The following is a 26,155-nucleotide window of genomic DNA, read 5'->3' as shown; positions in this document are numbered from 1 at the left end:
AATTCTGCATTCTCTTTGCATGTATATTTATAGAATGTAGCTGGTGTGTTTGGAACCATCCTCAGCTATATTAGGAAAAGTTTGCTTGGTGTGATATTAGAAATCCAATCCATGCACCATATAATTCTAAATAAATTCCTTAGGAAATGTATTCACTGAGGAATATATGTCAATGGGTCAGTCTTACAAATGAATTTCACTTGACTTGCGCAGTGCCATTACTTTACCTCTAATGAGACAGAATAGGAATGGGGTGAACAAGACTTTCTAAAATGAAAAGAGAACATATTCCTGTTTTCAAGACCCACGTCAAATTTGATATTCCAAAAAATAAAACAAAAGCACTAAACCCTTGGAAACCTATTACTTTAAAAACTTGCCTATGAAGACCCACTATAATGTTTTCATCTTTGCTTTGGGCTCCACAGATCGCATTATACCACCTTCATTCACAAAAAAGCTGAAAGAAACACATGGTCTCTTGGGTTCCTCAGCTGTACTTGAGTGCAAAGTAATTGGCTCGCCTCCTATCTCTGTTTCTTGGTTCCATGATGGATATGAGATCAGTAGTGGAGAAAAGTATCAGGCAACCCTTACAGATAACACTTGCTGTTTGAGAGTGAATACTCTTCAGGAGTCAGATATTGGAAATTATTCTTGCATAGCAACTAACGTAGCTGGATCTGATGAATGTGACGCATATTTCATAGTCAGAGGTAAATATTGAAACTTATGTAGAAAATATGAACAGGAGATTTTTTAAAAATCCAAGTTCGTAGCACTCTTTTTTCTATTGTAAATCCAGGTGTCTGTTTTTTGAACATAACAATATTAAATTAATCTCTTTTTATGTATGTCTAGAACCCCCATCTTTTGTGAAGAAACCTGAACCGTTACAAGTTTTATCTGGGGCAAATATAACATTCACAAGTATCATTAAAGGAACCCCTCCATTTGATATAAAATGGTTTAGGGGTAGTGTTGAACTAGTCCCAGGACACAGATGTAACATCTCTCTGGAAGAAACAGTTGCTGAACTGGAATTGTTCGATGTTCATCCAGTCCAAAGTGGAGACTATACTTGCATTGTCGGTAATGAAGCTGGCAAAATCTCTTGCACAACTCACCTCTTTATAAAAGGTTTGTAATGTTTCAGTGCTGCAGATGCCTATGGTTAAGCTGGAATGCAACCACAAAAATCTTACATATTTGCTCATATTATGTTTAATAGAACCAGCCAAATTTATGAAGAAGTTGAATGACTTCAATGTGGAGAAAGGAAAACAATTAATTCTGGAATGCACATATAGTGGCACACCTCCAATTGCAGTATCTTGGAAGAAAAATGGTATCAATATATCTCATTCAGAAAAATGCAGTATTACCACTACAGAAACATCTGCCATACTGGAGGTCTCTAGCAGCAAAACGGATGATGCTGGACTATATTCTTGCCATATAGAAAATGATTCAGGACAAGATAATTCTCAGGCTACTGTCTCAGTATTAGGTTTGTAGCTGAATTAAAAAGAGATTTAAAAAAACCCAATGACTGTTGTGAGGTTTATGTGGAGGATTGATTGGTTTTTGTAACTACGTCTGTGTGTTTACTCTAGAACCACCGTATTTTGTCAGAAATCTGGAAGCTGTTCAAGTGACAGTTGGAGATTCTGCATCATTGCAATGCCAAATTGCTGGAACACAAGAAATCACTGTATCATGGTACAAAGGAGACACAAAACTAAGAGCAACTGCTACCTCTAAAATGCACTTTAAAAACCAAGTTGCCACTCTAGTATTCAATCAAGTGGATAGCAGTGATGGTGGAGAGTATATCTGCAAAGCAGAAAATAGTGTTGGGGAAGCTGTTTCTTCAGCGCTACTATCTGTTCAAGGTGAATACTGCAGTATGATTTGGAATGCTTCCAAGATTATTTACTACTCTTTTAAAATGTATCGTGCTTCAGAAAAAGAAAGCCATTCTTATCTGGGAAACATCCATGTTCTTCACATTCAACAGGGAATGTCCATAGTCTCAATACAAGCAAACTGAGATGTTCTGCCATAGCACCCATCCATGCTGTGTAACTAGCCCTGGGTTCCGTCACTCTTTCCGCTCTTGCTAATAGTGAATGATAAAATAAATCCTCCCTTCTATGTCATCCACAATGTAACTGGGTGAAATTGTTGGAAAAGACAATGGCCTCAATTCAGCTAAAGTTGGGACAAGTTGGTAGTGTCTGACTTAAATCACATTGATTTCAGTGGGTCTTAGTCATCACTAACTTTAGCTGGATTGGGAACATACATTCTGTGCAAATAGAATGCTGGACTAGACTTTGGGTCTGATACAGCACAATTTGTCTTATATTCTTTTTTTCTTAAATCCCCATTTTTTTAAATCTATGGAGAGTCTTATGTGGCGGATGTATACTACAACAATAGAATCATTTGGTTAATGATTCATTGTACAATATTTGTTTCCTTGCAGAGCGTAAACTTCCTCCTTCATTTTCACGAAAATTAAGAGATATTCATGAAACTGCTGGCTTACCAATTACATTTGATTGTGGCATTACTGGTTCTGAACCTATCGAAGTAACTTGGTATAAAGATGGTGCACAAATAAGAGATGGCTATAATGTGCAAACCTCATACTTGAATAATGTTGCAGCTCTACAGATCTCACAAACTGACATGAGCCTTGCTGGACAATATACTTGCACAGCTTCCAATGCTATTGGAACTGCTTCTTCTAGCGCCAGACTAATCCTTACAGGTTTGTCAACAATTATATATATTTTTCTTTGACAACACTGACTGATTTTTTTAAAGGGCACATCGCCATTTATATCCAATCCTAAACCCACTTCATGAATGTGCTTTGACTTAGGCCTCATCTTATATTTTTTATGTGTTGCTTTTTTGACAATATAACTCTTATGTATTAAAATGTACAAAGTTACACATGACCTCTGCTTGTTCTAAACTTTAGAAGGGAAGACTCCTCCATTCTTTGACATCCCAATTGCACCAGTCGATGCAGTTGTTGGTGATGGTGCTGACTTTGAATGCCACATTTCCGGAACACGGCCTATTAAGGTTACGTGGTCAAAGGATAACCGAGAATTACGCACTGGAGGGAACTACCAGATCAGTTATGTAGAAAATATAGCCCATTTGACAATTCTGAAAGTCGGCAAAGGAGACTCTGGAAAATATTCATGTCATGCTAGCAATGAAGTTGGAAAGGAGTCCTGCACAGCTCAACTTAATATTAAAGGTATTGAGTGTTTCATCTATAGGATGAGAATTGGATTCCATGATATCAAAAGAACTTCATATTGGCTTCTATTTAAAGAACTGTGAGCAGATTCTTGCTTGTGCAATGGGGCTTTCCTGTCCCTCCTGCACTTGATAAAAAGCCACTCCTGAGTGGCAGGGAATCCTCTATAATGGTGTGTGATGGAGTGCAATAGGGGCTTCAGCTGGTGTTTAAATCAGCAGAAATTCGTGACACACACACCCCTTCCATAAGTGCCTTGCACTAGCCTGGGGGCTATCTGGATCCAAGCTATAATTATTACATTGGGGCTGTTGGTACACTGGGGACTATCTGGATCCAAGCTACAATTATTAGGTGCTACACATAAAGATAGCTGCATTTAGATACCCTAGAGAATCTAGATACCTGGAGTAATCAAAGCATTTATGACAGCAAATATGAAAAATAAGGGAAAATAGAAGAAAGTTGTTCAGAGGGTGACAAAAATATATAAATTCTGGAATCCACTCTTCTTTGAATTGCTGCTGTGTTGATAGCTTTTTAATTTATATAAATATGTATTTGATATTTCATTTAAAACTATGTGATAAGATTAAGTACCTAAATAAGGTGTTGTAAAAGAGAATGCCCTAAATTCAAAGCATGGAATAAATTGCCCCCAAATTTTACTGAACCATTCAGAAACCATGAAAACATTATGTTATACCAAGGAAAGCCAAAGTAGGGCTACAGCTGTTATTATTTGAACTTTTGTTTTTTTAAATCATTCTGGGCATTCCATTTTAAGGTTCCTTTTTATACCTTGAGATGTGTCTTCCTTTCTGACAGAACGACAGAATCCACCTTCTTTCACTAAAAAGCTGTCTGAAACTGTAGAAGAAACAGAAGGGAACACATTTAAACTTGAGGGCCGTGTTTCTGGTTCTCAGCCTATGACTGTTGCCTGGTACAAGAATAACCAGGAAATTTATGAAAGCCATAATTGTGAATTATCATTCAAAAACAACACAATTCTTCTGCAAGTTAAAAATGCAGCAGAAACTGATGCAGGCTTATATACCTGCAAAGTGTCCAATGAAGCTGGGAGCACCCTATGTACTTCTTCTGTTGTTATTAAAGGTTAGTTCATTTCACAGTTGACCTCTTCATAGTGTTAACTTTTCTTCATAAGTTGTTTCTATTTTCCATGACGTCTAATTGAGTTAGAACACTGATTAATTACTATTGCCATTCTGTATTTGATGATGTAATTCATTCCCATGTTATATATTCATGCAGCTGGCAGGAGTCTGGTTGCAGTACTAACAGGATAATAGAAAATTCTACCTAAATTCTTCATTATTTCAAATTTCCATTATTAAAATGTGCTGCTATTTACTAACATCTTTAATAATGCAATTATCTACATGTTTGAGGGGGCTAGAATGCTGATTAGCATTGCAAAAAGAAATCTCCCTGATGTTTTTCTTACTATGTATAGCTCTGGGGGAGGAGGGATCTTCATTTTTTTTTTAATGTTCTTCTTTGCTTATGCACATAAGAGTATATTCTGACAAAGTAGACCACAGGGGCTCTCTTCTTTTGTACACAGCTCTGCTTTTTCTATATAAACACTGGAATGCATAAACTGGAATGCATTCATCAGTATACACTGAGTCTTTCTACACGAGGCATGTATTGTGGGCTTGTGATTCCTCACTGACAGTAGTTTGCGGGTCCATTACACAACTTCATCCTCCTCCAGGGCCTCCCCTGTGCTTTTCAACCATTTTAGCATTTTTTTTTCCTAACAAGGAAAAGTCTGGTATTTCTGTGAATGACAGCATGAGATCCTGGTGTATTTGTGCAATTCTGCTACACCACAGCACCACCCAGTGGTGGTGTAATGGAACATATAGAAAGGCAGAGAAAGAAAACCCCCAGAAAAAACATGTGTAAAGGAGCCGATCTTAATCCCGCAAAGAATCTGGAAGCAGAAGCCTTGGTAAAGTGGTGGGTTAAAAGCCTCTCGTAGAAAGCCCATTGTATAACCCTATTCTTACCTGGATCTATATCTTCTTGCTGAAGACTTGTTACCTAACTACTTTTCTTCTCTTGCTTTCTTAAATTTTATCTTTGGGATGACATTTTAGAACCCAAAAAGCCACCGGTATTTGATCAACCTCTTAAACCAGTAGCAATAGATGAAGGCAACACCTTGCAGCTCAGTTGCCACGTCCGGGGATCACAGCCAATTCGAATCCAGTGGCTAAAAGCTGGGAAAGAGCTAAGATCATCTGATAAATGCAGCTTGAGCTTTGCTAATGGAATTGCCCTTTTAGAAGTCCAGGCAGTTACTAAAACTGATTCTGGCGAGTATGTGTGCAAAGCTTCAAACGTGGCTGGAAGTGATTCTTGCAAGTCAAAGGTGGCAATTAAAGGTACAGTGAAACTGAATGTTTATGTAATGTAATGGTAACACAAAACTGCAGTATCAGTCCATTCAGCACCTCCCAATTATGGTAACTAGAGGTGGCTTCACACATACATTAACATGTCAAAAGTGGTTATTTTTCCTGAGGACATTACTACATACTGTGCTATGACTCAAATATTCACGTGCATCATGGCACGATATTATCTTATCATGGATAATACCACACCACCAAGAAGTGTTTACTTCAATGCCTTAATCAAAGCTGCCTTGAGCTAGTTGTTACGGGGTGGCCTACATTACTTAATCACAATAGTAGTACATCACTTACGCTGCTATATACAGTGAAATCATAAAAAACGAATCCAGTACTTAAGCTGGACAGTATTTGCAGCAGTTTTAGTCAATGTTATTTTATTTATTTATTATATTTATTAAATACCTATAAACAGATTCTCTAGGCTTAGTAGAATTCAAATTTTAAAATGTATCTATGATATATGGATGATGGTTACTTGGTTTTAGCATGGCCATTTTCTGACCACAACTTAATTTCTTCAAATTGCTTTCCAGAAAAACCAGCAGCAGCACCGGTGGCTAAGAAAGTGCCAACCGATGGAAAGCTTTACTTCATCTCAGAGCCTCAAAGTATCACTGTTATTGAAAGTAAGCACACCTTCAAGAAGAATACGTCACATTTCATATCTGTTGCCTTTGACACAAGTTGGCTACTGTTTTCCTTCAGCCTATGACAGATATTTTCTTCACTGCTTTTTTTTTTCTCCACCAGAGAGTGTAGCAACATTTATTGCTAAGGTTGGTGGAGATCCAATCCCCAACGTGAAATGGATGAAAGGAAAATGGAGGCAGCTCAACCAAGGAGGTCGCATTATGATTCAGCAAAGAGGGGATGAAGCCAAGCTGGAAATCAAGGATGCAACAAAAACTGATTCTGGGCAGTACAGATGTGTGGCTTTCAATGATCATGGTGAAATTGAAAGCAGCGCCAACCTACAAGTTGAGGAAAGGAAGAGACAAGAAGTAATTGAAGGAGACCTTAGAGCAAAGCTAAAGAAGTAAGTACTGGAATTACTTACTTCTTACTAGAATGCAATTTTAATCTGCAGGAGAGGTAGCTTATTTTAATAATAAGTATCTGAACTACAAAATATAATTCAGACTGCAATCCTAAGCACACTTAAGAGTGAATATGTTCCACTGAGCTCAATGGGACTGCTTTCTGAGTAAACATCCTTACAGTTGTGCTGAATTCTTCTTACATTCCATAAATGATCATATGTTCAGACAATGGGTTGCATCCAACAGTGTCCTTCCACCAGCAAAACTGACACAGCTAGCAGCTTGAATTACCCCTCCCCCTGCAGCCCCCACATGCCCTCCAAAACTGCTCCAGAGACGGTTGGAGGGTCCTTGTAGCAGATTTGGGGGGGGGGATGTGTGGCGTTGCAGGCAGATGAAGGGAAGGGAACTACCAGTTGCATGAGCAGACATCCACTTGTGTAATGTTGTGGTAGCCATTTGGTAGATGTAATAAAGCATTCTGTAGCCTTTTCAGTACTAGGGGCCAACAGAATGTTCTATTTATCAGTTTGAAACCATAACTATTCTCTCTCTAATGCTGACAATAATGATCAGCACTCTAAAAAAATGAAATAAACATTATATGTGTGAGAGATTTCACAGTGTGAGAGAAACTCAACAGGGATTCCTCTGAACATGCCATTTTAAAATACCATAAGTAAAGGGTGTTATCAAAATGTTCTTCCTTAATGGTCAGAGAATACTGAAATGTAATTTATACTTGCCAGAGTATGATTTATTGATGTCAATGTCAAGCTATATAAAGAGATGTAAATTACATTAAAACGTTATCACTAACAGTGCAAAAGTATATATGTCTACTCACAGGTATGTCCAGTTGAGTTAAATGGAGCTTACGCCCAAGGTTGCAGCCTAACCCTTCCTTTTATAGTTGTGAGTAGTGTTTGAGCAGCTAAACCTGCAATCCTATGCCCTTGTAGCTGGAAATAAGGCCCATTTGACTCAATGGATTGGATCCAGAGTAGTGCTTAGTGGAGTTCTGCTTGCACTGGAGGAAGGGGGTGGGGAGGCAATCTTTTCTATTCCTCCTTCCCCCTGCAGCTCCATGTGTCTCTGGAAAAGCTGCTCTGGAGGGCAATGGGACCCTCCAGAATAGCACAGGAGGCCATGCAGGAGGCTGTAAGGGGGAAGGGGGTATAAACAAAGATTGCCTCCCAGTTCCCTTCCTCCAGCAAAGAGCTACTGCTGGATCCCAGTGCCTTCTGTTAACAGAAGGAACTCTTCTGTTCATGGAATGCCCAGTCTGGGTCCAGCCCTATGGGACTTGCTTCTGAGTAGATATGTATAGAATTGTGCTGTAAGAGTGCTTTTAACATGAATAGTTTATAAGAATGGGAATTCATAGAATCTTGCATACAGTTGATAACACAGCATTGGTACCTACTTGCTAATCAAATAACTTTGCTATTTCTATAGGACTCCAACCAAAAGAAAGGAAGATGAGGAAGAAAAGGCCATTGATATCATGGAACTTCTGAAAAATGTAGATCCTAAAGAATATGAGAAATACGCTCGTATGTATGGAATTACAGATTTCCGAGGTCTCCTCCAAGCCTTTGAGTTGCTAAAACAAGGCCAAGAAGAAGAAACCCATAGACTGGTAAATAACTACATTTACATTGGTTTCAAAGTAGTTTTTGTAATGTATTGTAGTATTATTGGTTTACAAATGTGCTCAGTGTTTCAGACATACATTTTTTTTTAAAAAAAGTATATTCTACTTTGGGCTTGGTTATTGACCGTGACTTCCGGTAGTTTTCTTCTCAGCATTTAACAACGATCCTTCCAGCCCTCAAGGCAGGCCAAAAAACCTTTCCCCATTTTCCTGGGGGTCAATCATCCCCTTGGAAAGTGGGGAGAGATTTTTGTCTGCTTGCAGGGGGAAGAGAATTCCCCTAAAGTTTTCAGGAAGGGATTGCTTACCTGACTTAGAAGATGAAGTGGCTGAGAGGGGATTTTTTTTTCACTAAACCTTGTTGCGGCTGTGACAAGTCTTTCTGGCCTGCAGTCTCCAGCTGTGCTTGGGGTGTGGGGGAAAGGGACCTCCTATGCCTATCTCATCTTTAAAGTCAGATAAGGAACCCCCGCCCTTTAAAAAAAACACAAGAGAACTTCACCTACCCCTCAGTTTTGGAGGCAGTTTTTAAAAAACAAAACAAAAACATGCCTCCTGCTCCATAGACAAAAAAAAACAGGGTTGAATTTTCGGTTCAGCTCTTTCTGGCCTATACCAGATCTTGCAATTCCAGAACTGTTTTGTCCTACTAACAAAACTCTGCTCAAAGTTCTTTCTCCAAAGGATGTGAATCATAAATCCTCAGATGAAGTGCATATATTAAGAGTTGTCTTCAGGGTCAGCAGGAAGTAGTTTTCTACTTCTGACAGCTTTTACTGGATCACCTCTGTTAGTTTTGGGTAACTTTTCACATTTCAGGAAGATTAGAACTGGGCTGTTTTGCACGCAAGCAAAGTTTGATCTGCATTGAGTACATATAATTGTTTCAGGATAATAAAGGGGTTTTTTTGGTAAAAGAGAATAGATAAAAGTATGAATGTTTTATTTCATATTAATTCACAGTCTTTGTTTCAACAGGAGATTGAAGTAAGAGAGAAATCTAGAAGGGAAGAACAAGAGTTTGATGAACTTGTGTCATTTATTCAGCAAAGACTTACACAGACAGAGGTAGTTGATGTGATATATTCCTAAAAGTTATGTTGTCTATTGACATAGTTATTAAAGAGGACAGTCCATGCTTTGAAACAGAGATTCAAACATATGAAAAATGTTTTTCAGCCTATTACTCTGATCAGAGATATTGAAGATCTGACTGTAATAACGGATGAAGATGCTGTCTTTGAATGTGAGATTAAAATAAACTATCCAGAAATCAAACTGTCCTGGTACAAAGGCACTGAAAAACTGGACTCTAACAACAAATATGAAATAAGAATTGAAGGTGACCGACACATACTTAAAATCAGGAACTGTCAGCTTGGAGACCAGGGAAATTACAGGGTGGTATGCGGACCTCACATTGCCAGTGCTAAACTTACAGTGATTGGTAAGTGCAAAATTTCTACTTAAAACTAGCCTTTGGTTTGGTGTAGCCTTCACTTGGTATTTTCTAAAATGTGCACTTTAACCTGCTAACAGAACCTGCAATTGAACGACATCTACGAGATACTGCACTCAAGGAAGGCTTTACGTGCTCTTTGGTTTGTCAGTTCTCTGTTCCAAATGCAAAATCCCAGTGGTTCAGAAATGGAAAGGCCCTTAAAATAGGAGGCAGATATTCAACTGAAGTCTCAGACAAGGTGCACAGGCTCATTATCAAGGATGTAAGAACAGAAGATCAGGGGCGCTACACCTGCCGCTTTGACTATCTAGAAACAACAGCCGACCTAACAATTGAAGGTTTGTAGACAGATGCCTATCTTTTCATAAGAATGAGAAGCTTTGGATAAATTTTAACAAATAAGACAAAAAGAAAGAAAAAAGCAATGGTGGGAAATCCTCTGGAGCAAATTCTGCTATGCATCTTTTTTTTTCCTGAGATGTCAATCAGTTATCATCATACTTAGTTGTCTTATCTTCTTTTTCTTTCAACATTCTTATAAATGAACCTTCTCTATGATGAGAGGGATTTTACTGAATTCCTTTCTTCCTTCATTTGGCATTCTGATTATATGACCTGCTACTATCAAGACATTTTTCTTTATCAACTTGTCTTCATGGCTTCTCTTGATTCTGACAAAACAAAGCATTGTACCAACTACCTGATGTTTAAAATCCACTTCCAGTATATGAGTTGGCTGTCATGGAATGCTAAATGCTCTTTTCTTTTTATTTCTTTATTCTTTATTTCTTTTTGAGTGTGCTGGCAGGAGATGGGCAGGTTCATGCATATACACAAAGCTTTCTATGACCAAGGGGAAAAAAGGAATTGCATAAAATAATAATTGTTATGTTTTTAATTTGTTTCAAAAACAGCTGAACCAATTCAGTTTACCAAGACCATTCAGAATATAGTGGTGAGTGAATACCAGTCCGCAACCTTTGAGTGTGAGGTATCGTTTGATGATGCAGTCGTCACCTGGTATAAAGAGAAAACTGAACTCAGGGAGAGTCATAAGTACAGCTTTAGAACAGAAGGCCGTTGCCATTATATGACTATCCATAATGTTACGGCAGATGATGAAGGTAATGTTATAGAATTGTCCTCCCGTTCCTTGTTAATTTTTATTTAACTGACAGAAATGACATCACACCAAATTACCTCTTTCTCTCTCAGGGGTGTATTCTGTCATTGCACGCCTGGAGCCAAGAGGTGAAGCAAGAAGCACAGCTGAACTTTACCTGACTACTAAAGGTAAGTACATGCCCTCCTCATGTTTAAAAATGTAATAAGATGGAAGAACTGAAACAATATATTGGAAGTCACAATAATTCCAAGTACAAATTTGATTTCTTCTCTTTCAGAGATTAAACTGGAAGTGAAGCCTCCAGGTAAAGGGGGAAAATGATGCTACTTGGGTCATGTTTTATTTTTGCATTTAAAACACCAAAGAGCTTGCGCATGTTTCTAAAGGGGCTGCAGCTTTTCCAGATCTTTATATGTTCTCTTCTACTTGCAATTCCTTATGCTGGGTTGTTTGTCATTGCGGAGGTTCCCCTGACCTTCAGGAATGGTCTCGGGGAAGGTGCAGGAGGTTGGGGGGGGGGGCTGAGCGCACACTGGTGTATGCACAAAAGCTGGCTTGTGGCTTTGGGGATCCCTCCCTTAATATTACCATTAAATTCAGTTAGCCTAATCTATCTATTTTTACATGTTCTGAACAGCACAATTACAACCTTTCTTTAGGAACGATTCATTTTTCACAAGGGGAAATGATGTACAGAGCTTCTATATCAAGCCTGCCAACTGCACATTTTCTATAGCTTTCTGTAAACTTAAGGACAAACCTAACTGAGATGCTGTTATTTATTATTATGTCCATGTTGATGAAGATGATGATGATGAGCATGCCCAGTGGTATTTTCCAGAAAAACATTAGCCACAGGATATGATCCTGTTTGTGAAGGATTAGGTGGAACAGGGAAACAGCCAGTACATTTCTCGTTGCAAAATCACAAAGAAGAAAAAGAACACAGATTAAGTGAGATGATACCCTAGGGAGGTTTATAAAAAAACCCTACCCTGATGTAGAAGGCATTTAGCCACCTCGTGTACATTTTTCCAAGGGAAAAGGTCATTTATTTATTTATTTATTTGCATTTCTATGCTGCCCATTAGCTGAAGCTCTCTGGGCAGTTATATGACGAGTGGTTGTATTGGCCCCAGGCCTGTAGTTTTAGAGGGGCTTAGAGATCCATAATGCTCTCTGACTTTAGTTCATCAGCTGCAGTTTTCCTGCTAGTAGGCCTCTTGATTGGTAAGATGAGTCAAAGGTCGATATCACCACCTCAGCACATTCCATGCTAATGAGCTACCATTTATCTTATCACAGCCTAGGATGTGCCTGAGAAGGGAGGCTCTGTTTAGGCTCTGTTTACAGGTGACTGTGCTGGAAAGTTCTGACTGTTTTCCCTCTGCACAAATACTGTTAGCCTATGCTGGGAAAGTTGCAAATGAACGCTAACTAACACTTGCTTCTGTAATGCTGCCTCACTGCTGACATGTATGGTATAAAACCCATTTTACCCCATGGCTCTGGGTTCAGAGAAGCTGTCTGATCCAACTGTTGGGTATGCCTATGTGCTCTAAGTACTCAATAAAGTCTCCTTCTAAGCAAATCCGGATCTGGCTTATCATTATCTCGGCACCTCCAAACCTTAGCAGCCCACGGCCGGGTCATACAGTGGTACATGTAACAAAATGTTGCAGCATGGAATACTCCTGTTTAGGGTTCCAACCAGACAGCCATGCCCTCTTTCAGGGTACTCCATTTCATTCTCTTCTCCTGGTTTTGCATCCCCTCCCCTCCAACAGTCAGATAGTATTCCATGGCCACTGAATATGGTCAGTCCTAAATGGGCTACTTTGCATCTCCCCTGCCACCCCCCTGTTGGTTTTATTTCCTAAAGTTTTTTTTTTTATTTCTGCAAATCTTGAACCTACTGATACCTCTCTCCTGATTATGCCATTTTGGCTACATAAGGAGCCAGACTCTGATAATTAGTATGCTATTAGTATATAGGATAAAACCAGGTCAATATGATCACTCCCTTCTTTGTCTATTGGCTTTCCAGATATCCCAGATGCTAGAGTTGCCGTTCCTATCGAAGTTCCAGCAGAAGGTAAGATTTTTATAAAAGCTTCTGCTGTTAGGGTTGGTGAAGAAGATATTTTCGAATGTTGTGCCAGATTAATAGATTTTAATGAAAATATCCCTTATATTTCTAAGATATTCCTGCTCTTCCTATCTTGCTTCCAATGCCAGAAGAGAAGAAAAAGGAAAAAGGTATTACAGCATTTCAATTCAGAAGATGAATAGCACAAATCTTTCTGTATACTTTCACTTGCTAGGTTTCTTTATGTGCTCAATTGGTTTTTTTTTTGTTTTGTTTTTAAGTAGTTAAAAAGAAAATTGTGAAGAAAATTCCCAAAAAGGCAGTTCCAAAGGCTCCAGAGGAAGTTGCACCTCCTGAAGGTACTGTCAAATTGCTTATTCAAGCATTATAAAGCTGAATTATAAAGAACAATCACATGTGGATTAAAGCAAAATGGTAACATGCTTTTTCTACTTCAAATATGCTCCACTAATTCTAAACATCCGAAGACATTTCACATCTTATGATGAGTGCACATAGAGCATAACTTCACGGGGGGAAAAAATTCTCTGTAGGCTCTGTACATGCGATTGGTCCCTCCCCTGCCATTTTGTTATTGGGAGTGATTTGGTTTCAGCTTTAGTCAACTGGATTGTTGCAGCTGAATTTGACAGAACACATATTTAGTGAGATTCGTTCCTAAGATGAGTGCCTCTTTTGTTTGCCTTAAAATGTTAATGAGAATGATGTGCGTCGAACCATACATAGCATGCAGCTCAGTCTGCTACCCAGTAAATCAAATCCTATTTCATCTCATTGATGTTAATGAGACTACATTAAATTACATTCAAGCACTACAGCATAGTGATAAATCAAGCTACTTATCAGACATGTTTGTAAATGTTTCAGAAGTGGTAAAGAAACCAGAACTGCCACCTTCTGCCCTAGTCCCAGCCCCCCCAGTACAGGAAATTATTCCAACAAAAGGTAAAGAATCAAATACTGAAATGTGCATACTAAGAAAATAATCTGTAATTGGGGAAATAGGCCATTAAAAGTGTGCAGATGTAATTCTTCATTTTCCTTGCAATCATCCTAACTTCATTACTCATCCAAAGGTCATCCTGTAGGTCTCCCTTACTGGCTTGTCCTGATAATACTAATTTGAACTCTTTTTCTTTTTTTCAACATTTACTTCCTGAGCTTGTTGCAGATGAGCCAGCATGCTGATTGCCTGTTGAATAAAATACCCACTAAAATACATCATGAGATTATTAAAATTTCTTACCCAAAACCAGGGATTGCGTATTTTTTCCACTGAGCAAATGACTTTCAATTAGTTCATCTGTCCATTAGTGAGCGATAATGAATACATCTGCATCCATGTTGCTTTTGTTTTAAGAGTGACATGACACTGAAACCACGAGATCAAAAATGACTCCATGTGTGCTGTTTCAAAGCATGTGTGCAATGGGTGTTTTGAAAACTTCAAACATTCATGCAAGTGTGATTTTTTTATTGAAGTCCCTGCAAAGAAACCTCAAGAGGTCAAAGTGGCCACTGTGGCTAAGAAGGAAGAAGCAGTTTATGAGAAAAAGGAAGAAATCTATGAGGTTCACAAAGAAGCATATGAAGAATGGGAAGAGGATTATGGAGAGGAGCATGAGTATTATGAAAGAACGGAAGGTTATGATGAAGGAGAAGAGGAATGGGCATATGGAGAAAGAGAAATTTCTTATGAGGAAAAACAAGTTTATCATGAAGAAGGTACATTTCCTTTTTAAAAGCATATTTCCCTTACTGTTTTGATTTCCTTCTCTCTCTTTTTTCTTATATGATTAATTGCCTAGATCTCTTGTTTAAGTGACATTTCAGGAGGAGGGTGTCTACAGCTTTAGAAAAGCTGCCGTTCCTTTTTCTACAAATTTTATTTTTTTGCAGCAGTCAACAGGTTAAAAAGATTTAGGAGGGATGTTCAGCCAGTCTAATTTTACCTACATGCTGCCCAAGGTGATCGCAGATTATGTAATAACTTAAAACATATTTGTTGGTGTGGATATGGATACCACATAGTGATGTTACAGTACTTAACGAAAAGATGATCAGTACTGAATCACACTTAAACCAAGGATATACTATTATTAACAGTATATCACTGCAGGCATCATTCACTTTGCTATAATTATGTGGCTCTTGATGGTTATTACTTGAAGCAGGTATAAAGTAATTTGATAAAGATATTTTACCGGCAATACTATTTTCATTATATTCATCATCATATGTTTATTGCTTTTAGCCATAGGCCATTGCATTATATTACTTTTTGCCTCTTAAGTGTGCAATCGTATTCGCAGCTGCATCCGAACTCGGAGGCAACTGCCTATCCAATGCAGGGCAGGAGAAGCACAGAGGGGATCATTCCCTCTGCACTTCTCCTGTCCTGCATTTGCGGCTAGACAGACGGTTTTGGCTGTCTAGCCGTGGGAAGGCGGAGCGGGGGACAAGGCTGCCGGCTGACATATAGGATGCGTCGTACCGGCATTTCCACCTTCCCCACCCCAGAACACCACCCGGAACACCCCATTTTGGCTGCTTCACACTCCTCTTGCGAGTGTGGAGCGTGGGGTGTCTCTGTGCTGCCTCGAAGGAGGGGAAGGTCGGTTCTCCGGGAACTGACCTTTGAGTGCAGGCTCCGAGGTCGGTCCCTGGAAAACCAGATATCCTATGGCCATCTAGCCATAGGATTAGCTAGCAGCCATAGGATTGCTCCCTAAACTGTTCTTAAATACCTTGAGCAGAGTTACAGAAGAAAACAAAATAAATAAGATAATGTCAACTAACATAGGTCTAAAAAATTAGCCTGAGATATTAAAGAAGTGTGCTCCATGGATAATCAGCATTGCTGCATGTTCCCTGATATACAATGTTGTGCATGTTTCAGTGGTTCAGGTTCCAAGAAGGCCAGAGCCAGAACGAAAACCACCAGAAATTTCGACCAAGATGGAAGAAAAGAAAAAGGTTATTGTACAGAAAGGTATGGACTTTAGAATTTTAGTATCAAAACATTTCCTGTTCTTAAAGTGCATGTTTACTAACAGGTTTATTTTTAGACATTAAAAGGACACAGGAGTGCCTCTTTAGTTAAGGCAAGTCTCAAACAAAACAAAACAAAACAAAAGGTTCCACCATTACAGGCCTCAAAATTCTATAGCTGTTGAGCTAATAACCTGAAACGTGGCATCCACAATGTACCTGGTGAGGTCTACAATTGTACAAAATTTCAAACCAATCTGATGAAAACAATCACGGTACAGCAAGCTCAATAGTGCTGAAAATTGACTTCTATAGTAGGGGGAGCCAGTACCAGTGATTGCGAGCGGTTCTCATGGGCTGGATTCCAAACCGGTGCAAGTGCACAAGGGCTCTTAAGCCCCCCTCACCCATCCAGAAATCCCCAACCAAAGTCAGGGGTCCCTCTAGAATAGTATGATAAGGATGAGGGGCTGCCATTGGAAGGCATTTTATCCCTCCCCCCATGCATGGGTGGAAGTACTCTTGCATGGGGGGCAGGGTAGCTGCATCCCAGCAGCCACCATTCTCTCTTCTCCATAATGCCTCAGAAGATGTATGATCTCTCCGGGGAAAAAAGCCAAACAAACAAGTTTGAAAAGCTGTCACCTCCCCACCACAAAATGATAAATGTGTCCCCAAAAAGTTTGAACTCCTCTGATAAATCACTGAAATATCCCTACTCGTTTTTTGCCACGTGCAAAAAGTATGATAAAAATGGAGGGATTTCACAAAAGCACGAATGTTAACATCAACTGTATGAAGAGAACATAGGAACACAGAAAGCTACCTTACACTGAGTCAGGCCATGGTATTGTTGACACTGACTGTAGGGATGTCAGAGAATTCCGCCATGGATCTCAGTGAGGCTGAATGCCAGTGCATTCAGCCCCCAAAATCTGTGGTGGAACGAAGCCCACCACCCCGCGAAAGGCACGTGAAACGGAGCACTCACCTGGTGCCGTTCATGTTGCTTTGCGAATGGCGGCCGTGTCTGCGGCCACCATTCGCTTCACCATTTAGGCCAGGATAGGATACGTAAATACTTACGTAGCCTATCACGGCTAACACAGGGACGCCATTTGCGTCCCTGAGGAGGCCGTGAGAGACTACGTAAATACTTACGTAGCCTATCACGGCAAAAAAGGGAATGCAAATGGCAGCTGCCACAGCCACCGCCATTTGCGTTCCTGTTTTTTTGCCATGATAGGCTACGTAAATATTTACGTAGCCTATCATGGCCAAAAACATGAACGCAAATGGCGGCCACCATAGCCACCGCCATTTGCGTCCTTAGGCTCCACACGCCTGCGAATGCACCCGGCCGGCGGTTCTGTGGAGTTGCTGCAGAGCTGGCTGGGTTAGGATTTTGGGGGGAGGTGCAGAGCAAATCACACCTGCGAAAAGGTAAGTGACTTTTGTACATCCCTAACTGACTGGCAGCAACGGCTCTCCAGGGTTTCAGGCGGGAGTTTTTCCAGCCCTATCTGGAGACACCAGGGATCGAACCTGGGACCTTCTGCATGCAAAGCAGATGCTCTGCCACTGAGCTGTGCACCTTCCAATGGCAAGAGAAATGGAGAGTGGACTAGTGAAGGGATACATAATGTCAGAAAGACTGGGGACAGGAACTTTATTTCTAAAAGGGAAATCCAGCATGGTTTAAAAATCATTCCCATTACTTCTAAGGAGCCTGGTAACATCTGTGTTAAAATAGCCAATTCCAAGCTAATGTGAAGCATCTTAAATCCCCTGTAGTTACTCGAAAACCTGTAACTGAAGAGGTTGAAAGGACTTCTCAGAGGCTAGAGGAAGAACACCTTAAACGGACTAGAGGTATTGCTGAACAAAATGTAAATTATATGTGCTTAAGAAGAGTGTATGATCCTATCCTTCCATTTCCATTTCCTTCCATTTAATATCCATGAAACATAGGAAGACAGGAAGCTGCCATATACCAGGTCGAACTATTTGTCCGTCTCACTTGGTACCGTCTTCTTTGTTTGGCAGCATCTTTCCAGGCTCCCAGGCAGAAAGAGGGTCTTTCCACTCACCCCTTCCCTGATCCTTTAAATTGGAGGTGCCAGGGGTGGAGCCTGGGATATTCTGTATGCAGTGGAGGCTGGTGGCTCCACTTTTGGTGGGTCTGTCAATCCATTCCAAGTTTTAGTCAGAACCTTTAGAGTTCTGGCTTGTTCTGACTGAAACCCGGAATGGATTGACAGACCCACAAAAATTGGAGCCACCAGCCTCCATTTTCTGTATGTAAAGCACCTGCTTTACCAATGATCTGTAGTACCTTCCTGGTGGAGGGAACGATCACCTACGGTTCTAAGTGCCCTTCCTGGAGTCATGTAGTAAAAGAAAATCAAACGTAATACTTTAGGAGAGAAAGTGAGAAACAAGGTTTTAACTTATTTTACTCATTTATTTGCACATTTTAGGCAGTCGTGTCTGAAGGGCTTTTAGCGGAGAACATAACTTTACACAATGTTATCCCAAAAATATTAAGGAATAAGGCCCAAACACTTTAAAAGCGTACAATTTAAACATACAAATTATGATGACTGGCAGCTAATGGGCTTTTAATGGCATTTCTTAAAAGCTATGTGATGAAAGGAAAATACTATAGTCCATTAAGAGCAGGGGCATTTAGGTAATAGTTTGGACATATCAAGCTAAACACTTTGGGTCTCCTTACTCTACTGAGTAACAGGAAAAATGTAGCAGGGTATTAAGATCTATACAAATCTAGCTCTAAATCCTCTAAGCTCCCTTCAATAAACAGGGTGAGGCAGAAGTCAACTTTATTTGCTTTACTTAGCTATGTCTTCATTCTTTCTTTTATCAAATGTATACCACACTTTTCTCCTCCTGTTTGGGGGCCCAAAAGGGTCGCCTTTATGCCCCTTGCTTTGCTTCCAAGTAAAGTGAGGCAAAAATGTGCACCTATATGAACTGTGTCATGTTAGATGTTAAGCTGGGATTGATCATGAATGACAACTAAAAAGGCTTTGGTGTCTTCCATGTGTTTGGGACTAACTATTTATATCCTTAAAGCTCCGGAAGCTCCACCACAAAAACCTGCACGGATGATTGTCCATGAAGAAGTTATAGAAAGAAAAGGTACAATACATCATCTTTTCCTTTATCAATATTTATGTATAATATGTGTACCAAATCTTAACATATATTTGTGTATGTGCATGTCCAGTCCACACATGTTTGCTCTATACTGTTCTGCAGTGAATGCTGTTTTAGAACCCTTTAATGAAGTGGCCTTATGTTATTTCCACTACACAAAGGCATAGGGCATGGGCCTTCTCCATGCAGGAGCAGTGACCATGCATTGAGGGATCCCCTGCTTTCCAGGCACTTAGCAGAACTCTGGTTTACCCCTCTCCCTGTCCCTTTTGCATGGAAAATCAGCAGCAACATGCAAAGGCACCCCTGCAGACAGAGCAACAGGACAGTGAAGGGGACAAATGGGACCTGCAACAGAATGTTCCAAATCCTCAGACATTCGCAAGAGGGCTCTTCTTCAGGACTCCTGCCAGCCAGCCGTGCACCCCTCCAGGTTGCTATAATCTCAAGCAGGACATTCTACTCTGCCCTCCCTCAGTATTCTGGTTGTCAGGAGCACCCTAGCTGCCTCTTAAAGTCCCCTCCAGTAGCCCGAACAAGACACAGACAAAAGGGATTCTCTCCAAGGCTTTATTCCTTTACAACTTAATGACTCTTTCAGATGCTAATTGCCAGCGACTAAGCAAGGAACTGCAAAGAGTATCCTAAGAGGGTAACCTAAGCTCCATCTACGCAGTTGGTCCCCATTTTGAGGAGAAGGGCGGGAAAGCTCTTAAACTTATGAGCTAGGAGGGGAGACTCCCCCCTTACCCGTGGGGCATCGGGGCGCAGCTGTTGCTGTAGCACCAAGTGGGCTGAGCGCCTCCTCTTGGCACCCTCCACCTCGCGCCTCTCTCTGCGCCGGCGCCTTGCATCTAGCAACAACCGATCTCCCACTCTTTCGCTGCCAGGGTCACTATCTCTCTAAGGAATGTGAGCAGGGGGGCCTTCTCCCTGCAGCTGCGCGTCTGAGAGACGAGCGGGCTCCTCTCCCACGGATTGTAGCTCTTCCTCAGAATCAGAACTGCTTTGGGGCTCTATGGGCTCAGTTCCAACCCTGGCACTGGTTTTATGTCCAATAGAAACTCAATATTCCATGGCTACTGAACATGCTGGATCCTCCGTGGGCTACTTTGAGGGAGTGCCCCCTTAAGTCTTACTTTCATTTGATTTAATTTTTATTTGTATTTCTGCAACCCTCAGGGTTCCCTCAAACAAGCTGATACCTCTCACTTGTTACTCTGTGACCCCATTTTGGCTCCAATCCAGTCGGTGCTCATGACCCGAGTCTGGTATTAGAGGGAGCAAGTCCCCATTTGCTATAGTGTGCCTATGCCTTGAATGGGAGAGGGGGAAAACATGCTTTTGTTAAACCCTATGAGGATCCCTCCACATGTGGTCACTGAGTCCATGTAGACAAGAATTGTGCCTGTAGAATTTTTCTTTCCTGTGTTATCTGTTTAGTATTTTCTATATTAATCTAATATATACTGTATATTACAATTTAATGGCAGTTTATTCTCTAGTGATTTCTGCAATTTGGGGGGAAAGGGGGTTTTGTGTGTTTTCCCTGTAGAATTTGCATAGGAAGATGTGATTCTTTAGACTGCTTCAAAACCCATGTTTATGTTTGTGGTCTCAAATAATTATTGTCTGTAGTGATATTTTTGAGTACTATACACTAGGGACACAATCCTATGCATGTTTAGACAGAAAAAAATGCTGGCTAGGGAATGCTGGGAATTGTAGGACTTTTTCTGTCTAAACATGCATAGGATTGTGCCCTAGATGTAGTATGTGTACGTACCAGTTTCTTAAGAGTAATTCCGTTGTCTATCAAATGTTTAATTTCAAAATACAATTATTGCTTTTAAAGTACCAAGCGAACAAAAATGGACTGTTTCAGAGGAAAAGGTGTCTGTTTCATATCACAAAGAAGAAGAATATACATATGGATCAGGTAACTACAAATATCTTTAATTTCCTTTCTCTCCTTGCTATTTTGTCTTGTGTGAAAATTGTACCTTTTAAATACTTTTGTCTTGATTCGGTGGTATCTTGTAGAAGCATCAGCTCCATGCGTACATGGGACTCTCCCACACAGAATAGTGACTCATTATTTTTACCAGAGCATATAGACACCAGTGAGCTTTCTTCTGCATGTGGGGGTCTGCTCCTTACATTGAAAAGCATGGGGCAATACTCATGCACAAGAACCTTATGAGCATATGGGAGCGCAAACAGGGCTCTGGACTGAGGCAACAGCACAAATCTGTTTGCTATTACATTTCATTGTTGTTTTATGTACCATTTCACTGCTTTCTAAAATAGAGTGTAAATATAACTTTTACATTTTACAATTCTCTTTAAAGAACCAGAAGAGTATGAAGAGGAAAGCTTCTATGTGGAATACCCAACTGAAGGTAGAATCATTTTCATTTCAAATCAGTTTTACCTTATTTTGTAGTATGTGAATAACAGTCTTAGATGCTGAAAACTGTGTAGCTGTGTAGTTGTTAGTGCACACCCTTGTCAATCCTGCCCCAGTGTCTTTAGCGCTATCCAGATGACCAAGCCATGCACGGAATGGTGAAGGTTAGGCAACCAGCTTGTGTGGATAGAGCATAAGGATATACATGTTGTATACACATAGGTTCTGTACAGATGATCAGTTGAACCTGTAGAGATTGGGGGAGAGGAGAGCAGGAATGATTCTGTCTCCCATCCTTCCACACATTTATTGGTCATCTGAATAGGTTTGTGTTTACCATTTAAATGTTATCTAGAATTGAGGGTAAATACAATTTTCAATCTGTTTTAAAGAACCAGATGAGTATGATGAAGAAAGGTTCTATGTGGAAGTTCCGGAGGTTCCACCACCTAAAGGTAGATTTTTCAAATCAGTTTAATATTCTTTTATAGGATGTGAGTTCATCTAAACTCCTATCCATTAAGTGCTTGATCTCTGTAGTTCTTATTTTACACCTTTGTTGATCTTGGCCCTGGTTTCTCAGTGTCCATGTTTGCATCTGTTAGCAAATTAGCTAAGCTCACATGGTTTTAAAATATAAAATTACAGAAGAATGAGAAATACTCTGATGGCCTAAAACTTTGATAAACCCAACATTATTATCTTTAGTTCCTGAAGTCTGTAAGAGAGCAGAAGAAAAAGTTCCAGTTGCTGTTCCCAAGAAAGTGGAAGCTCCACCAGCTAAAGGTGAATAAGATATGCAAAACGATACCTTACGTCAGACATGTCTCTTGTCTGTGTATCACATTCTTCCAGATGATGGTAACATAACACAAAAAATGGTTGTTCTACTACAACAAAAAGTTGGCTTTACCAATAACATCCCTCAGATTAAATGTGTATTTGATGCCATTAATTTCATCTTGAATAACTTTAATTGTCTTTGTTAAAATACATGCATGGTTTTAAATCTTCAGTATTTCTTCACTATTATGAATGGCTTCAGGCCTTATCACTTTCCTAAACTTTTATACCTGTGTGTCTTTAAAGTGCCCGAGGTGCCAAAGAAACTTGTCCCAGAAAAGAAAAAGCCTGCTCCTCCTCCAAAAGTAGAGGCTCCACCAGCTAAAGGTACATCAGCTGTCAGAAGAAAAGCAAGATCTTTTCATCTTGCTGATCTTAACTCTTTTGTATTCTCCAAAATGTATCCTCACATGCCTTACTTATATGGCTATGTTGTCTTTTGCAAGCAAAGTACATATATATTTATGTATGCTACAACAACCACGGGATAACAAATACTTTTCTACGTTTTGCTTCATTACACAACACGATAGTTGTATCTGCATACTGTGTATAGCACATACTAATAAAAGCACATTATTATGTGGGTCAAATTTAGTGGGATGCATGTACAATGCAGTTATGTTCATAGCTTCGTAGCCTGAGAATACCCTTTTCTATTAACACAGAAGATTTAGAGTGATGCTTTCGTCTGTCGTTTATCTTACTTCTACTTCTCTGTGTTTGTTTTTTGGAATCTTTGAATACTGGACCCTGAATAAGAGTTCCAAATACTAAAACTCTTTTTTTAAAAACAATAATAAAGTGCCAGAGGTACCTAAGAAACCTGTTCCAGAAGAAAGAAAGCCTGCTGCTGTTCCCAAGAAAGTGGCACCACCAGCTAAAGGTACTTAACTTTAAATGAGAGTTGCCAATAGAAGCTTTGGGTAGTATGTTAACCAATGATAGCACAACACTGGCGGTAATGACATTGCACCAGCATAAAGCAATGCTAGCGCCATATAGTGAATGTTAGTGTTGTACCACCATTGGGCACTACCCTTTGACCCTTATGTTCTGTCTTCATATGTAATCCGTTTTTTAGTTTACATAATCATATATATGGCTGTCTTTCTGCCAGCAGTGGAAATGTCTGCTGGCAGAAATACATGCTTTATACATGCTTGTCAGGACTGGTGATGTCAGAGAATCTTAAGCTGAGTTCCTTCTGAGTGGCGGGGGCACTCCTTGTCAGGACCACCATCTCTTCCTTCATATGTATATATGATCACTAACCATGAGATGTCATTGATCAACTGTTATGTGTCCAGGTCATTCTCAGAATCTGCTTTTAATATCTTTAAAGTGCCGGAAGTACCAAAGCCAGTCCCAGAAGAAAAAGCACCTGTTCCGATTCCTAAAAAAGTGGAACCACCTGCAAAAGGTATGATAACATTGCGGATAAGCCACTCTTTTTATTTGTTGTTGCAAACGCCATTTATACGGTGTGCGTTGTGAATAGATCTGAGACCCCTCAATGGTTACCATTTTCATGTTGTAACTGTTGTTTTCCTATAATATTGTTCATTGCTAAATAACATCTTCATAAAAAAATTACTCTTCAATTAAACAGAAGTGTGAAAATACTAGTAGGTGTGTTAAGAATGTCATAATTGTGATCAGTTTACCTAAAAGTTTAGTAATTTAGCTGAGATTCATTTAAAGTATCCAAGTCCTAGTGATTTGTGAGATCACTGTGTACCTTAGTGATCTTGCAAATTGATAAATGTGGGGACCACTTTATCAATATTAGATTTCAATATTCTTAAACCTGATGTTTTTAAAGTGCCTGAGGTACCTAAGAAAGCAGTTCCAGAAGAGAAAGTTCCTGTTCCAAAGAAAAAAGAGGTTCCCCCTCCCAAAGGTACAAGATTCACACCTGGATTTATTTTAAAAATTATGTCTTGGCATTCTTTTGTTCCTGTCTTTGTATTTTCCTCTTAATTATATGTTATGTTCATTCATAGCACACTGAATTTGAGTCTTATGCAGCATATGTTTGTCTGTGGTTGTTGATGATATCAGTCGTAATTATGTTTGTGGCCTCTATATATTCTTATATATGTATGCTTCTTTTAACATTATTAAAAGTCCCTGAGGTGCCCAAGAAAGTGGTTCCTGAAGAAAAAGTACCCCGACTACATAAAAGAGAAGAGGCTCCTCCTGCTAAAGGTACCTCTATTCTCCTTTTAAACAGAACAAAAACCAGAAAAACTATTTGTGTTTTATATCTATCCCATTTTTGTTATGCCCTTTTCGACTGTTATCATCTCTTTATATTTTAAGTTTGTAGTTTTGTTATCATTCCTGTCTTTTTGGAAATTCTAAAACTAAATTATCTCTTTCAAGTGCCTGAAGTGCCAAAAAAAGTCATTCCTGAAGAAAAATTACCTCTTGCTGTTCCCAAAAGAGTGGAACCACCTCCAGCCAAAGGTATGCTTTTGGGGCAAGGTTGCAGTAGTCATATCGTCTCAAAGAGTCTCTGCCTTTTTCTTGTATGCTGACCATCATTTTATACCATGTCATATTACTAGTAGCTATTCAGTACATTCTCGCTTTGATCGTGTGTGTGTTGGTGGGGAGGGGATTTGTTTATGTGTTTGTTTTTCAGTACTGTATTAGCTTCACTGTGTATGTTCTATATTAAAGAACAGTATCAGTTTCCTTGTCTCTTTTGCACCTTCAATTTTGTAAATCTTTAGATAAATATCTTCAAAATACTAACCTCAGTCATCAGTCAGGAATATACGTATTCCAATTAAAACTCCACACATTTAATGTCTTTCAAAGTGCCTGAGGTGCCTAAGAGAGCTGTTTTAGAAGAGAAAATATTTGTTTCAGAAGAAAAAGTATCTGTTGCCATTTCTAAAAGAGTGGAAGCTCCTTCACCTCAAGGTATCTTGCAAATAATTGGAACTGTGAGAAACCTAATCATTTTTAAGCTCTTTTTGTAGTCATAAACTAAATGTCTGCTTGTTCTGCTCTTTGCTGCTTCCTGTTAACACGAAGAGTTACTGTTTTGTGTCTGTGTGTATTAGAACATTTGTTTATGTTAGAACATTTTGTATCTGGACAAGATCCTAAGAGAAAATGTATTTTGAAGTCCTGTTCTATGACCCAGGTCATGCAGGCTAACCCCACCCCTGCATGCCCAGTGGTGACCCCTCCTCCAACATTTACCTGTTTTGATACATTTGTGTGCTGTGATATATATATATAGATAGATATAGATATAGATATAGATATAGATATAGATCGTGTGTGTGTGTTTGTGTGCATATATATATATATATATATAGCCACGAATACATCTATCTACTAAACCTCCCTAAAAATGATGGCTTGTATCTAAAGAATCATTATCAGAAAAAGAAACTGCAGTAATGCTATTTTGTGAACTCTTGTGCAAGCCCTAGCAGTACAGTGCCAAAATGTATCCGAGGTTGCATTATAGTATATGAAGCAGAGGAAAAGGGAAAAAGGCACATTGTAGTGTATAAACTCCAGTTGCCCATAAAAGGTATTGAGAAAGAATGTATGCAATGTCTTGTGCAAATG

The 26,155-nt window shown here is 39.5% G+C and overlaps 1 protein-coding gene across 1 annotated transcript in view; it reads left to right on the top strand.

The window, feature by feature from the left end:
- TTN (titin) overlaps positions 1–26,155 on the top strand; it is a 310,226-nt gene that overhangs the window by 120,347 nt on the left and 163,724 nt on the right. The window contains exons 90-123 of the mRNA XM_084814765.1: positions 429–716; positions 862–1,140; positions 1,232–1,510; positions 1,617–1,895; positions 2,492–2,779; positions 2,996–3,283; positions 4,115–4,405; positions 5,419–5,706; positions 6,273–6,365; positions 6,490–6,775; positions 8,238–8,421; positions 9,415–9,504; positions 9,616–9,883; positions 9,976–10,236; positions 10,813–11,022; positions 11,114–11,191; positions 11,302–11,328; positions 13,072–13,119; positions 13,227–13,283; positions 13,395–13,472; positions 14,617–14,859; positions 16,034–16,126; positions 17,920–17,997; positions 19,222–19,287; positions 21,161–21,244; positions 21,657–21,707; positions 22,108–22,170; positions 22,424–22,501; positions 22,805–22,885; positions 23,364–23,444; positions 23,904–23,981; positions 24,384–24,461; positions 24,689–24,769; positions 24,947–25,030. Of these exons, the coding sequence (XP_084670891.1) occupies positions 429–716; positions 862–1,140; positions 1,232–1,510; positions 1,617–1,895; positions 2,492–2,779; positions 2,996–3,283; positions 4,115–4,405; positions 5,419–5,706; positions 6,273–6,365; positions 6,490–6,775; positions 8,238–8,421; positions 9,415–9,504; positions 9,616–9,883; positions 9,976–10,236; positions 10,813–11,022; positions 11,114–11,191; positions 11,302–11,328; positions 13,072–13,119; positions 13,227–13,283; positions 13,395–13,472; positions 14,617–14,859; positions 16,034–16,126; positions 17,920–17,997; positions 19,222–19,287; positions 21,161–21,244; positions 21,657–21,707; positions 22,108–22,170; positions 22,424–22,501; positions 22,805–22,885; positions 23,364–23,444; positions 23,904–23,981; positions 24,384–24,461; positions 24,689–24,769; positions 24,947–25,030 (5,199 nt within the window). The remainder of the gene's footprint in view (positions 1–428; positions 717–861; positions 1,141–1,231; positions 1,511–1,616; positions 1,896–2,491; positions 2,780–2,995; positions 3,284–4,114; positions 4,406–5,418; positions 5,707–6,272; positions 6,366–6,489; positions 6,776–8,237; positions 8,422–9,414; positions 9,505–9,615; positions 9,884–9,975; positions 10,237–10,812; positions 11,023–11,113; positions 11,192–11,301; positions 11,329–13,071; positions 13,120–13,226; positions 13,284–13,394; positions 13,473–14,616; positions 14,860–16,033; positions 16,127–17,919; positions 17,998–19,221; positions 19,288–21,160; positions 21,245–21,656; positions 21,708–22,107; positions 22,171–22,423; positions 22,502–22,804; positions 22,886–23,363; positions 23,445–23,903; positions 23,982–24,383; positions 24,462–24,688; positions 24,770–24,946; positions 25,031–26,155) is intronic.

This window comes from Heloderma suspectum, chromosome 1 (genome assembly GCF_057233095.1).
Source record: "Heloderma suspectum isolate Gila_16-S chromosome 1, 16-S_ref, whole genome shotgun sequence".
In the NCBI taxonomy this organism is placed as follows: domain Eukaryota; kingdom Metazoa; phylum Chordata; class Lepidosauria; order Squamata; family Helodermatidae; genus Heloderma; species Heloderma suspectum.
This window is presented reverse-complemented; position numbering and strand designations above follow the sequence as displayed.